This window comes from Trichomonas vaginalis, chromosome II, assembly GCF_026262505.1.
Source record: "Trichomonas vaginalis G3 chromosome II, whole genome shotgun sequence".
NCBI lineage: Eukaryota > Parabasalia > Trichomonadida > Trichomonadidae > Trichomonas > Trichomonas vaginalis.
Window position 1 is genome coordinate 4,712,861 of NC_067204.1, and position 13,993 is coordinate 4,726,853.

Consider the following 13,993-nt stretch of genomic DNA (forward strand, 5'->3'; position numbering starts at 1 on the left):
ATATAGGGATGCTATTTATCTTATTTTCATCCCATTTTACTGTTATCGCCTAGTGAATGTACCTTTTAATTGGAATAATAATCCCATATAAAATTTTTAATTCTCAATTTGGCATAATAAATTCGATTTTCTTGAAATAATCCAGGAGGTGTGGGCGTATATTTCATTATATTATCCGTTTTCATTAGGAAAATTTGTGAATAACCAAAATAAAATTTGATTGTTCGATCAAAGACAAATATCATCATTAGTTCTCAATCATTTGCAGTAATTTTGAATACATATCATATAACATATGAGTGGGATGTAATAAAAGTTTAACGTCTATATTGGTGTAATATTTTAAGAAGTTTACATTTAACATCTTGATTCATTTATAAAAGGAGGGAAAAGAAGTAATTTCTTGGCCCTGCTAGTTGATCATTAGAAGAAAAAACACCCAATTTTGCAAGGAAAGGATGTGAGGATTTAATTTATTTTGAAAGGTTTATTAGGTCTGTTCATTTTTTATTAATAAGAATTTAGATAGTAAGCAGAATAAAGAATTAACGATTCTTAAAATTTTGAATAAATCGTTAAGCGGTTAACCAATTAAAAATTGAAATAGATTTTTTTTCTGAAGCAAATTTTGAATTGAACGATTTGATTAGTATTCAAATCTCCGAAAACCATTCCAATGTATTAACTTTGTATTAGATATATTATAGATTAGAAATATTAAATTAAAACAGAGAAACAAAATTGAATCCTACAATATAAATTTTTCAAAAGAGGACGCCCATATGACAATTTATATTGAATTAATATGGATAACTTACTTACCAATTTTTCTTATGTCAATTAATTGTTTAGAAAAACAATAGAAATTTGGTGTTATTGAGACTCTCTCAAAATTTACCGAAATTTTTAATACAGTATAAAAATTGTTATATTTACTCATGCATTATGAATAATTAAATTCCGATTTTGAGAATATTTTCTGAATTTAGATTTACAATTTCTCATTAATTATTTTAATATATATACATTAAACAATTAATTTCAATTTTAAAAATTTTTAAATCTTATCTCAATTTTTTATATTACAATTTTTAGAATGTATTCCCAAAAATATAGCCCATATGAAAAACACAAAGAACAGAGAATAATTTTCACTAAGGCTGAAGATGAGAAACTCAAGCGATTAGTCGAAAAAAGCGGAAGGAGGCCGAATTGGAAATCAATTTCAGCCGCAATGAAGACAAGATCGCCGCGACAATGCAGAGAACGTTATCGAAACTATCTAAATCCGAATATTGAACACTCTGAATTCACAAAAGAGGAAGATGAAATCATTTTATCACAATTTGCAGAGCTTGGCAATCAATGGAAGAAAATCTCGGAATCACTTCATGGAAGGACTGGAAATTCAATTAGAAACCGTTATCATTCATTGGTACGACAACAGCAACGTATGAGTCAGCTAAACATCAATTCATATCCTCAAACGCAGAAAAAGGAGATAAAAGCTTCGACCAACGAAAATTCTCAGGAGCAAGCATACAATATTCCTGAATTTTTGCAATCAATGTATATTCCTCTTGACAGCATCTTTTTCGATGATGCTCCGGATAGTAACTAGATTCAAAACCAATTTGTTTTTCTAAACATGTATTATTTGATTGAGTAGGGGTAATTTTAGCTAAAAGTGACACACCCGTAAAAAGTGACACACCCTTCACGGGTGTGATTACCGATCGGTAATTTCGACAGTTTAGAATTTAAAATTTTTTATGGAACTGTTGCGAGTTTCATAAAGAATTTAAGGAATATAAGCAAAGATTTGAATCAAAATCTTAGACCTAAGCCGCTCGATTCGCTCGCGGCTTCCGCGAATTACAGATCAGCAAAGATTTGAATCAAAATCTTCGAACTAAGCCGATCGCTTCGCTCGCGGCTTTCTTTATTATTTTAAATTTGCATATTTCCATCAAAAGTTCATAAGGTAAAAAATTTCGTTTATTTTTACTAAGAAAAAAAAGGTTTTTGATAATAAATTTATTTTATTTCGAAAAAGTAGCAATAATCGTAAAAGGGTATTGATAGGCTTAAAAAAAAAAAAAAGGTAGTGGGGCCTCCAGGCACTTCGTGCCCTCTAGCCCTGAAGATGTTTAGTATAACTTTGTCCGGACAAGCAAGGGTCTATCGTCGCTACAGGAAAAGTTACGGGCGTTCCAAGGAAGTATACTTTGAGAAGCCTTTTCTCCCTTATAGAATGAGATAGGACGGTTATTTTACAAAACTGACAACACTTTGACCGAGTAGTTTTTTGTGCTGAACAAAAAGTGTCATATAAACATCTGTCAAAAACCGCTTTTTAACTTCACTTAAAATGCCACGTAAGCTACGTAAGAATATACGTAAGAGGAAGAGAGCATTGAAACATCCAATAGTAAAACTGACACCACAACAACAGTTGCAACAACAAATGCTGAATGACCCCACTATGTTGCAACAAATGTCAAGCAACCCTATGCTTTTAAACCGAGTTGTTGGTGCACAGAGTGGAGGTTTAAGAGCGGCACTTTTAGCGAAAATGGCAGGCTATGGTGGAGCTGCAGACGGAACAGCCTATAACCCTCAAAGTCAAATGAATTTGAGTTCACTCAAAAATCAAATATCAGATGTCAAAAAGTCAAACATAGACATACAGAAGCAAATAAGTGAAAACGAAAAGAAACTAGAATATGACAGACACACAAAGAAACTCAATGAGTTAAACGTAGAGAAAAAGAAGAAAGAAGAACAACTGAAAGAACTAAGTACAGAGGAATATGCGAAAAAAGTGTCAGAAAAAGCAGCAGAAGTAGCCAAAATGGAACAAGATGTTGTAAATTTGAAAAACCATACTACTCAATATAAAGTACTGAAAGATGAAGAGATAAAACAAAAAGCCCTGAAGACATATATGGATAGCGATGAGTATAAAAAAGAAGTTGAAGCAAATGTAAAGGCAGAAAAACTTTTACAGTTGCAAAACCAAACCGTACAGTATGAAAACTTAGCACAAGAAAGTAAAAATAACGACGCAGCCATGCAAAAGGCAATGAAAAGCGCAGAATATATAAAAGCTAACAATGACTGGTTAGATGCCCAAGCCAACGCCAAAGCAGCCCAGCTTATAGGGTCAATAAGGACAAAAATACAAGCGGATGAAGACAGTTCAAATGAAGCTTTAACAAATGCTGACTTTAAGAACGCCTTCGAAGCTCTTCATAGTAAGGTGAAACAAGTGAACGACTTCTCATCTGGAAAGAAACTGAAGTCTGAAGGTTTCGACAAAGAGTTAAAAGAAGTAGCACAAAATATGACGAAAATAACAGATGCAGCAACGAGACAGGCAGTTCAAAGTGCCTATGACTCCGTTAGAGCAGCTGTTGTGAAAAGTCAAGAAAAAGAGTTACAACAGACCAAAACAGACCTAGTAAATGCTTTCTTAAAAACGAAAAGTCAGGTAGGACATTATGCTGCAGATGGAACATATGTGCCAGCTGGTGGAACTTATATACCAGCTGGTGGAACTTATATACCAGCTGTTGGAATTTATATACCACCAAACCCTCCAAGAGAAGCACCTGCACCAGGACTACCTAAAACATTTACATCGTCACATGGACACAGACACAAGCATGCAACAAAACCAACACAACAACCAACAGTTCAAAATCCAGCACCAAAACCAACACAACAACCAACAGTTCAAAATCCAGCACAACAACAACAACAACAACCAAAACCAACAGTTCAAAATCCAGCACAACAACAACAACCAGCACAACAACCACCTCCACAACCAGCACAGCAACCACCTCCACAACCAGCACAACAACAACCACAAACAGAGCAAGGACATAAAAGAAGTAGAGAACAAGGAAACCAAGATTTCTTAAAAATGCTAAAGGAAGAATATGGTTACCCAGCTACTATTGACTTTAGTGACAGATATAAAGAAGCTATTGGAAAGTTCAAGGAAGGAAATACTGACCCGAACCTATTTGGCTTTATGGCTCAGCACCAAATCGAATATAATCTCAAACCTGGAAAATACAAGCTCGCTAAGGGATATGATTTAATAGCATATCGTCCAAATGACATGAACGAATTTACTCCGAGATATTTGGTGTCAGAGCTAAATGACAATTCAACTCTCTTCATGAAACGCGTAAAAAATAGAGACGGAACGAAAGAAGAAAGGCTTATGAGTCCGGATGACTTAGATAGGGAATTTGTTAAAAACGGTCTCGGAATATATGAAATGCCAGCAGATGAGGTACAAGAAACTCAACAGGAAGAAGTTCAGATACAACCAGACATGGAAGAAATAGTTCAGCAACAACACTAGAAGAGCCTGAAGGAAACGAACAAGTCCCTCCTTTGGAAACTAACTTCACAGAACTAGATGAAGATTTGGAACAGCCGAAAAATCTTGACCTCAACAAGAGTATGAGGTGAATATGGAATCTTTCCAAGAGTCTAAGAAAAATTCGGCTGACAGAGTAGAAGAATATCGAAAAATGTTTGCCGACATACAAAAGACTCCAACACCAGATGAAAATATTCAGCATAGAATGGAAGTACTGAAAGAAAATGTACGCGAATACAATAACCCTTTTTACTTACGCATATAACGTTCAATCTTTGGCTGAACTCGGTGAAAATAAAAGGTTAAATTTCAACAAAACATATAGAAATGAAACATTGTTTAAAGTTCATTCAGAACCTAACCATATGGAAACAAACCTACTTTTGTTTCTGCAGACTATGGAACTACAATGAGATGGGGTCATAAAGCTAACCCGGATAGGTGGTTCATAAACTTACAACCACAATTCCAAGAAGTTGTAGACGCAATGGAAGTGAATGGTGAACCAGATATAGCTGGTATTTTCAGCGCGGCTTTAATGCCATTGAAAGATATGAAAGATGCAGATATTTTGGACCAGTATGAAATGAACATGGCTGATGGAAATATAACACCTGACGTTCTAGAACATTTATCTCAAAGAACTACACAGAACCATAAAGATGGTATATTTGGTGAAGAGTTTAGAAAGAAAGTTAGGGAGAGAGAAGGAAGAGAACCTATTGTACATGACCTTGCAAACGAAAGTTTACAAAATGTCATAAAAACTTACTTTGCAGACAATGAACCGAGAAGGGATGAATATTTAAGTAAACTCAAATGGACAGTACCAAATGAAATGTTAGTATTGAAAAACATGTTCCTTGACAAAATAAAACCAACTACAGAAATAAATGACGCAAGACTGAAAGATTGGGTAAAAGCTTTCCCATTCACAAAAGATATTATTGGTTACATGGAAAGAAAACCAGAATGGCTACAAAAACATATATTTGGAAACGAGCTTATTCCATATGGACAAGCTCTGTTTGAAGAGCTTGAACCGGAAACTCAGGAAAGAGTCATGCAAACAATACGCGAAGACTCAAATACAAACTATGACAAAATCTTTCTAGGATATAGGTTACCTGAGATGGGCGACCAGAGCCCAAAGGCAAAAAGGACATGGGAAATTTACAACATACTAGGTGAACATGAGGCAAAGATGCAACAACTTGAAGCAGAGGGCAAGTTACCAAAAGCGACACCAAAGAAGAAGAGAAGAGTAGAACAAAGTGAAAGTAGTGAAGAAGTAACTTCATCTAGTGAAAGTAGTGGCAATGAAGGAAAAAGAAGAGTTAAAAACTCAGTCAGGAAGAAAGTAAAGCTTGGTACGAGTGGGTTCTATTATGACAAATAAATCCAACTATTCTATATTTTTACCCATATGAAATGTACGCCGCTCAGAATATAACGCCAACAGTTTTGGATGCCATGAACGGAAATGTTTCCGAATGGTATAACGAATGCGACAATGCCATTAGAAGGTCAGAAATAGTTCCTGGAACTTACGAATATACAACTGCTGTTTCTTATGGAAATGTAGGTGAGTTTGGAGAAGGTTCTTCAACAACAGTAGATATTGCTTGCGACAGGTTTCATATAATTTCTATTGACAACTCATTCTTATACGTGGAACAAGACATTGAAATAAAACCTTCTGCCAAGTTGTCTGACAAGAAAGGTTGCAATGGAATTTTCTATGTCGGATACCAATATGCTCCAGAAGTTTTTATGGGATATAAGATATATTCTAACTCTGACTTAGTTCAAACAGTAACATGGGCAAACTATGAATGGTTCGCTTTGAGAAACTCAGTACAACCACAAGCTAGAGAACAAACAGACCAGTATGCCACCATTGAGAAAATAAGAAGACTTGACCCTAACGTTCCAGGAGTTTATGTTAACCTTTCTGGTTCAGATGGAAATGCTGTCACTAAAGTAAAACTGAAACTTAGAGTTCCTTTGTCATCTTTCCTCATCTTCAGGTTTTTAAGATACTTGCCAAACTGGGCAGGAAAAATTTCTATCGAACTTACTCCAAGCAAAAATAACTTAGTCATTGCACCAACACAAGACCCATTCACTATTACTGTAGCTGGAACTGGTGGAGCCAAGTTCTGTGACTTTTGCAAAGACAAAGTTGACTTAGACTTTGGTTTCTCAAACTTCAACACTGAAGTAAACTATTATTTCAATGCTGCTGGAACTGCTTGGGACCCAGTTAAGTTTACATGCGAAAAGTTTGAATGCAAGAGAATAGAAAGCAGACTTGCAGTCTATATGTTGGACCCAGATATTTCAAATGCTTTAGCTGCCAAATATATTGCAGTTCCACTTATGTTCCCTATACACCAAATATCTGTCAAAGACTTTGCAGGTGAAGTTGGAAACCAAAGTGCTGACCCAGGTGCAAGAACAGATATTGCTTTAACAACTGCAATGAAACATGCAGATACTATGTTTGTTCTTTTCAGACGAACTATAAATGACTATTCTTGTTTCTACAACCCCGGTATTAAATATCATATAAACATAGATGGCAAATATTATCCAAGAGAAGAATATTCTACAGTTGAAGATATGAGGTCATACAACTTGACATTAGATGCTATGAACTTTAACAACAACTTCACAACAACCATTAACCCTGAAATGCAAAGTTCTATTATGCCATATGTGAAAGTATGGACCCATACAGGAGGTCAAAAAACTCAATATACAAATGGAGACCGTTCAAACTTTTGGCTTGGCATTCCATTTGCTGACTCAGAAGACTTTATGGGTGGTATTTCAACTGTTGGTACAGTTCAAATACAATATACTGGTGACAGAGACGGTCCAGATGAATTGAAAGCAAAGAAGTTTACAAAACCAATAGCACTTTTCACGGAAGATGCTCTTTTGAAGATTCGTTCGATGAAACCTGCTGGGGCTCCTCAGATTGGCATAACGACAGCTTCCATCGAGCAGATTTTGGCAGCAGGTCAGTAAGTTGTTCTTGAACTGACTTCTCTCCGTCAAATATTGACAGTACGCCAGTTTTGACATAATATTGTATTATAAACTTACCTTTAGAAATATCTGTAAGTTTTGAAGTTATATTTTTGTCTGCTTCAAGAACTTTCACCATTTCAGTTATACCAACTTTCTTTGCTTTATGAAAATATTTTGGTTCAGCAAAGACTGCTATTCTATAACATTTTCCATTGTTTGTGTAAAGAACTATTCTGTCAATGAACTTGTATTGTTTGTGTGTGTAAACTTTGTTTTGCTTCAATTCGAAGAGATACTCAAATACGTCCATCTTTTTATTCTAAGTAAAATGTCATTTCCGAAAAATAGAAGCGTAAGTGTTTCAAAAGGTTTAATGGCGGTGGCAGATGTGAAGTTAAATTCACCAACTCAAACAAACAGTCAAAGTGTTATTGTCAATGTCAAAGAAAGAGATGTTGAAATGGGGAAACCATACGAAGACCAAGATGGTATAACAATAGTTCCTATAAAAGAACAACCAACATACCCTGAAGTTAGCAGAGACTTAAGTTCTGTTGCAGATATTCGAAACGACTACCAACAACTTAAAGACAAACTTCAAACTCAGGAGAAGATTTGTCAAGCTTTAGGTATAATGTTAAACTTGGTCGAACACAACCCTGTAAAAGTGAACTCATATGTCATTGCACCTCATGAAGTTTTGAAAGAACTATTGAAACTTTTGACAGAGGCAGACGATATAAACATCAAAGAAATAGAACCCGACGTTAGTTGCTGTGGTGTTTCATATAATGTCATTGACAAGATATACGTTATGAAAGGAGGTGAAACGTTGAACTTAAAATATAGTTTCCCAGACGTTATAAAAAATATTTGACGACCACAACATTTCATTAAAATTTATTTGCTAAGAAAATGGCAGAAACATAGTGGTTATACTATTACGACTAAAAACCCTGAGTCATATAATTCTATAACAACAAACTTACAAAGTCCTCAAGGACGATATTGTAAACTAACTTTAAACACAATGACGACTAAAGCTTGTTTTGCTCTTTTGACACCAGAAGATTTTATTGTTGTGAATGGTAAAAAATACTCCTTTGAAGATACTTACTCAGATATACCACCAACAGGTTTTGTTGACTTATTTAATACTTTAGGTACGGGTGTAACATGTGCTGCAACTAGAGCAGGTTTCATTATGTTTGGATGTCCGACTGAGTTTACTATAAACAATATGAGCTATAATACAAAACTTATATCTGGTTTTTACTACCAACAGTTTCCTATAACAGGAAAAGGTGTCATACAAGGAATGTCTATTCCATTGACGTTAAGCACACCTATTTTATATATTGTTTCAAACTTAGGTTCAAAGTGTTATTCGAATGTCGACAGAAACTACTATGACCAAAAGATACTCATGCGTATAAATAACACTTTCTCTGCTGGTTTGCCTATTGTTCATTCGAATGCAGAGTTTTCAGCTTTAGTAAACTCAAACACTTTAGCAAACATAAACTTAACCTTAGTTGACGCAAACTTTGTTCCTGTAAAACTTTTATGTCCTATGTATTTGTCAATGACGGCAGAAAGTTTCGAATTGGAAGATGCAACTGGTGAAAGTATTGTATTACAAGAACAACTTCAACAACAAATAGCTCAAGAACAACAAATGCAACAAATGGAACAAATGCAACAAATGGAACAAATGCAACAAATAGCTCAAGAATAAAAAAAATATTTTTTTTTATTTTTATAAAAATGTACAGAATAGATGTTTCAGATTTTTATGACTTCCAAACATTCAGAAATATGTGTCCATTTCGAGACTATAACAAAGCAGTCGAGAATTTGAAACGTTTAGTCATTTATGTCGACTCTGCCCCAGAATGTTATGTTATGAAAAAATGGGATGTAGTCTTTAACAAACCTAAAGCGACAATAGTTTCAGAACAAGAATGTAAACAGAAACTTAAGAAAATAAAAGTCGTACAAGTTGGCATGAAGATGTTAGATGCTTGGGATATCTTATTGTCAAAGTTAGAAGATTTTTCAGTTCGTGGTATAAAGTTTTATACACCTTCTCCAAACTTCTATTCTATCTTCACTGGATATAAATATGAACAAGTAGAATGGAAAGAAAATATTATAGAAGCTTGGTTAGACCATGTCAAAGAAATTATATGCAATGGAAACGAAAGAGTCTATGAGTATATCTTATGTTGGTTTGCAAACATCTTACAACATCCAAGTGCTAAGAATGAAACTGCTCTCATTATAATTGGAAACAAGGAACAGGTAAGAACACTTTCTTTACAGATATCTTATGCAAACTGTTAGAGGGCTATTCGAACCCTAATATGACAAACTTAGAAAACATCTGCGGCAAGTTTAACTCTTCAATAGAGAATATGAAACTTATAGTATGTAACGAACTTCAAAGTATAGATACAACAAAAGTTTTGAACTCAGATGCTTTGAAGAGTCTTATAACAGACAAAGTTGGAGTTGTTGAAAGAAAATATAAAGACCAAGAGAGTTTGTTGAAAATGTTGCAAATTTCATTATGGTTTCAAACAATGCTGTTCCGATGAAGTTAGAAAGTTCTGACAGAAGATATGTAGTTGTCAGAACGTCAGAAGCTCATATGCAAGATACAGAATATTTTGACGCTTTGTCAGAAACTTTGACATCTGACTTTTACAACACTTGTTCTCATATTTCATGACATTAGATATTTCTAAGTTCAATCCAAGACAAATTCCACATACCGAAGAGAGACAAACATTGTTAGAAGCAAACAAGAGTGTATATGAACTGTTCATAGATGAAACTGACTTTGAGTGTTTAGATGAAAGGTCATTGTACGATTCGTATAAACAGTATTGTCAAGAATATGGTTATATGACAGCGTCTAAACGAACATTCTTGGCAAATGTCAAAAGTCTTTTAGACGTACAGAATGGTGTATATACAAAGAAAAATTTTTCTGAGTAAATTTAAAAAAAATTTTTTTTTTATCCGATAGAAAAGATGACAGAAAAATTAACTTTTTACATAGCGCCAGACCCTTCTTGCCCACATCTTTTTAAGCCACAATATATAGACATAGAACTAAATAGTGAAGGCGAAATTCTACAAACAGAAGAAAGCGAAATTCCACAAACAGAAGAAACATATAGAGACCTAGATAACGAAAATGGATATGCGCTATTCTGGTTAGATTGTCCTTATGAAATGTATGAAAAAAAGGCTTTATATGAAGAATATAGAAAATATTGTCATGAAAACGATATAAGACCAAGCTCTAGAGAAAAATTCTATGCTGGTATAAACATCTTTTCGAAGTTCGGAATGGCAAATATAGAAAGAAATAATTTTTCTGAGTAAATTTTAAAAAAAAATATTTTTTTTATCCGATAGAAAAGATGACGAAATTCATCTCAGTAAACAAGTACATGTCAGGACTTAAAGAAGAACTAGACCCATTCACATATTTGAATGTTTACTTCTACCATTTTGAAAAGTCTTCATTCAGCAAAGTTTGGAACATCGAACCAGTTAAGTTTGCTATTGTGACTAAAAATGGTGCGAAATTTGAAGACTTAGACATAGAAGGTTTGTTAGCAGTCAAAGAAAGTTTTGACAGAAGGTTTTCAAACCTTAAAGAAGGCAAAGCATACAAACTTGTTATACCTTATGAACCAAAGAAAGCAGACGACTATGAATATTATGAGTCTAAGATAGTTGAAGTTCAAGGTAAATTGGGTAAAAAGATTTTAGAGTCTAAGCCAGTGTTTACTCCTAAAGAGGAAGAGAACATTGACATTGACCCAGAAATGTTCTAAAAATAAAATTTTATTTTTACATGTCATATCTCCCTTCTCTGGCTCTGGTTCTTTCTTCTCTTCTTCTACTTTCTTTTCTTTCTTTTCTCTCTTCTTCTTTTCTGGTGGAGTTATGTCAAACTTCTCAGAACCATATTTTTGTAAAAGTTCTTTGTCCTTTAATAGCTCTTCTATTCTGTTTCTATTTCATCTTCAAGAACAGCGCATGTGTCTTCTTTGCATTCTAAGAAGTTTTGTTGGACTTCATCTCTCCAAGAGGCGTCATCTCTGTCAACAAGTCTGTCATTGACAAATTTTAAGACTTCTCTGCTTAATGTTTATGGTTCTTGTCATATTCCCAGAAACAGAACTTTAGAACAAATTCACCTTTCTTGTTTACACTATGTAAGATTTTATGGTCGACAGATGTTTTGCTGTCGAAAAGCTTGTCTCGAATATAGATAGCGAAATCGCTAGACATTTTCTAAAAGATAAAATTTTTAATTTTTTAAAAATATGTTAGAAAAAAAGTTTGCTGACATTGACAAGAAATTTGAGAATGTTTTAAACAAGAACAAGGTGAAATTAGAAAATGCTCAGATAAAACCCATACATGACAAGTTCTTATTTGCTCAGAATGGTATAACAGGTCTAATTGCACCGCCTGGGTCGGGTAAGACTTTCACTTATCTTAAAATGGCTGCACAACAACAAGAACTAGATGAGAAGAACCCATTCTATGAGTTAGTTGTTATTTGTAGTACTTCTGGTCAATTTGACCAAACCGTCAATTCGTTCAAAGATATTATAAAAAAGTCTAAGTTAGTATGTATAAAAGACTCTGAGTTGTTAGATTGGATAAAGAAGTACCAAAGAAGAGTTTTGAAGTACAATGCTATAAATGAGTATATAAATTCTAAGTTTAAAGACCCAAATGAGGAAATGCAGAGAATATTAGAGAAGAAACACTTCAGAAACAAACAGAAAGAGATAGAATACATTTCGAAGAAATTGCAATCTTACGATTGGAAGACTTACCCTCACAGATGTCTTCTTATCTTAGATGATTTCGCCTCTCATCCTTTGTTAAAGAACAGAGAACAAGACATGTGTCGAATTCTTAAGAAGCTCAGACACTTTAACATCTCTGTTGTCATTTGTGTACAGACAGCAAAGAGTTTAAGTAAGGATGTAAAGAGAATACTTACTGACATTGTACTTTTCCCCGGATTGTCCGAAGACGATTTCATGGAACTTATGAAAGAGTCCATGGCAGGTAAGTTTGACAGACATGAACTATGGGAGAAGTACAAAGTCATACAAGACCCTCATACTTCTTTCAGAATTCATATCTACGCAAACAAAGTTCAAATTGTAAAAAGTCAAGCTTGAAAAATGTAAGTGTTTCGTCTTAGTCTGTTGTGGTTCTGGGGCTGTCGGTTCTTCTGGCTTTGGAAGACATTCAGGAAGAGGAACGTCAGTCCTCCGTTTGTGTCCTGTCGGATGGAAGGACTCGGAATGCCAGAAGGAAAAACTTTTTCTGTTGGAAGGAAAAACTTTTCCTGAAGTTCGACCAAAAAGTTCTCAATTTTCGAAAATTTGAATGGTTTACGGACGAACAACAGGAAAAATTTTTCCAGTTGTCGGGAAAATTTTTTCCAGTTGTCGGGAAAATTTTTTCCTGCCAGATGGAAGGACTCGGAATGCCAGAAGGAAGGACTCGGAATGCCAGAAGGAAGGACTCGGAATGCCAGAAGGAAGGACTCGGAATGCCAGAAGGATTTGACAAGACAATTTACCTTATAGAGCTACCTGAGCCATCTGAAGTCAAGCTTGAAAAATAAATGGTTCATCTACTCTACTTGTTTGAAGTTGTCAAAATACTCTGTTATTTTTTCCTTTAACAATGACAAATCTTCTTTGAAGGTAAGTATTGTACAACCTTTAATATCATAGTGTGTTTGAGGTAAAGTATCTTGAACTATTTGTTTCACATCTTCATTTGGGGTCATTGAAATCGGTAAGTTTTCGCGATAGAACCAATTTCTGTCAGATTTGTAAATCTTAGCTAAGTCGTAAAAGCTTTTGTTGTTTCTTCTGACTAAATGCAACATAACCATATCTCTGTCTTCTTCATTTTCCATCTCTTCAGTATAAATCATATACTTATAGTTCTTTTCCTTTCCTTTTGGTACCGAACGTGGTATTCTTTTCTGTATGTTTTTGTCTTCTTTCATCATATCTTCTCTCTGCTTTGTACAAAGTTCGTCAAGTAGCATAAGTATGTAGATTGCATAACGAGGTGAAGCCCACATTGCTATTGAACTAACTAGGAACTTATGAACATATATACCTTTTAGATGTGATGGTAAGTTTTGTCTGTCTTGGTACATCTTTTTAAGTTCTACATGTTCGAACTCACTGAGGAGTTCATGAGTGCTATTTAATTCAAACCAGTCTTGTGGTTTCTTAGTATCTGGAGCAAAACATGCTGTCAAAATACTTTGCATTTGGTACATATCGTCTTTGACCGAACGAATGAGACGGAGTTGTTTGTTTAACTGAACCCACTCATATTCTTCATTTATGGCTTCATGAACGATAGCAGTTGTTGTGTTCTCTGTTGTTGTCATTTCTGTCTTTACATACAAAATAAAAAAAATATTTTATAAAAAACTAGCGTTATTTTCTTACTTTCACAAAAGACCAAAAATAAACG

General features: G+C 34.4%; 10 protein-coding genes and 2 pseudogenes across 12 annotated transcripts, besides 3 other annotated features; 9 read left to right on the forward strand and 3 right to left on the reverse strand.

Annotated features, from left to right (window-relative positions):
* Nucleotides 1-66: part of a mobile genetic element that runs on past the window's edge.
* A 1,030-nt stretch (nt 67-1,096) lies between these two features.
* TVAGG3_0487150 (RNA polymerase II transcription regulator recruiting protein) lies at nt 1,097-1,621 on the forward strand (the record flags this gene model as incomplete). Its single annotated transcript, XM_001298374.1, has 1 exon — nt 1,097-1,621. The coding sequence occupies one exon, from the start codon at nt 1,097-1,099 to the stop codon at nt 1,619-1,621; it is 525 nt and encodes a 174-aa protein (XP_001298375.1).
* Nucleotides 1,622-1,663: 42 nt separating this feature from the next.
* Nucleotides 1,664-2,089: a mobile genetic element.
* A 282-nt stretch (nt 2,090-2,371) lies between these two features.
* TVAGG3_0487170 (protein of unknown function, DUF4106 family) lies at nt 2,372-3,523 on the forward strand (the record flags this gene model as incomplete). The annotated part of the gene is made up of 1 exon (XM_051236058.1): nt 2,372-3,523. A coding segment is annotated over one exon (1,152 nt), but the record flags the coding sequence as incomplete, so codon positions are not given.
* A 1,232-nt stretch (nt 3,524-4,755) lies between these two features.
* Nucleotides 4,756-13,993: part of a mobile genetic element that runs on past the window's edge.
* TVAGG3_0487190 (protein of unknown function, DUF4106 family) lies at nt 4,890-5,801 on the forward strand (the record flags this gene model as incomplete). Its single annotated transcript, XM_051236059.1, has 1 exon — nt 4,890-5,801. The coding sequence occupies one exon, from the start codon at nt 4,890-4,892 to the stop codon at nt 5,799-5,801; it is 912 nt and encodes a 303-aa protein (XP_051093883.1).
* TVAGG3_0487200 (protein of unknown function, DUF4106 family) lies at nt 6,728-7,308 on the forward strand (the record flags this gene model as incomplete). The annotated part of the gene is made up of 1 exon (XM_051236060.1): nt 6,728-7,308. A coding segment is annotated over one exon (581 nt), but the record flags the coding sequence as incomplete, so codon positions are not given.
* TVAGG3_0487210 (uncharacterized protein) lies at nt 7,332-7,751 on the reverse strand (the record flags this gene model as incomplete). The annotated part of the gene is made up of 1 exon (XM_051236061.1): nt 7,332-7,751. One exon carries the CDS (start codon nt 7,749-7,751, stop codon nt 7,332-7,334), a length of 420 nt encoding a protein of 139 aa, XP_051093885.1.
* On the forward strand, nt 8,760-9,179 carry TVAGG3_0487220 (uncharacterized protein; the record flags this gene model as incomplete). The annotated part of the gene is made up of 1 exon (XM_051236062.1): nt 8,760-9,179. The coding sequence occupies one exon, from the start codon at nt 8,760-8,762 to the stop codon at nt 9,177-9,179; it is 420 nt and encodes a 139-aa protein (XP_051093886.1).
* TVAGG3_0487230 lies at nt 9,449-10,444 on the forward strand (annotated as a pseudogene). Its single transcript has one exon. A coding segment is annotated over exon 1 (996 nt).
* TVAGG3_0487240 (uncharacterized protein) lies at nt 10,481-10,824 on the forward strand (the record flags this gene model as incomplete). The annotated part of the gene is made up of 1 exon (XM_001292872.2): nt 10,481-10,824. A coding segment is annotated over one exon (344 nt), but the record flags the coding sequence as incomplete, so codon positions are not given.
* TVAGG3_0487250 (protein of unknown function, DUF4108 family) lies at nt 10,876-11,295 on the forward strand (the record flags this gene model as incomplete). Its single annotated transcript, XM_001285259.2, has 1 exon — nt 10,876-11,295. The coding sequence occupies one exon, from the start codon at nt 10,876-10,878 to the stop codon at nt 11,293-11,295; it is 420 nt and encodes a 139-aa protein (XP_001285260.2).
* On the reverse strand, nt 11,312-11,755 carry TVAGG3_0487260 (annotated as a pseudogene). The gene has a single exon. A coding segment is annotated over exon 1 (444 nt).
* Nucleotides 11,791-12,666, forward strand: TVAGG3_0487270 (protein of unknown function, DUF4106 family; the record flags this gene model as incomplete). Its single annotated transcript, XM_001319765.2, has 1 exon — nt 11,791-12,666. One exon carries the CDS (start codon nt 11,791-11,793, stop codon nt 12,664-12,666), a length of 876 nt encoding a protein of 291 aa, XP_001319800.2.
* On the reverse strand, nt 13,392-13,907 carry TVAGG3_0487280 (KilA, N-terminal/APSES-type HTH, DNA-binding family; the record flags this gene model as incomplete). The annotated part of the gene is made up of 1 exon (XM_001285568.1): nt 13,392-13,907. A coding segment is annotated over one exon (516 nt), but the record flags the coding sequence as incomplete, so codon positions are not given.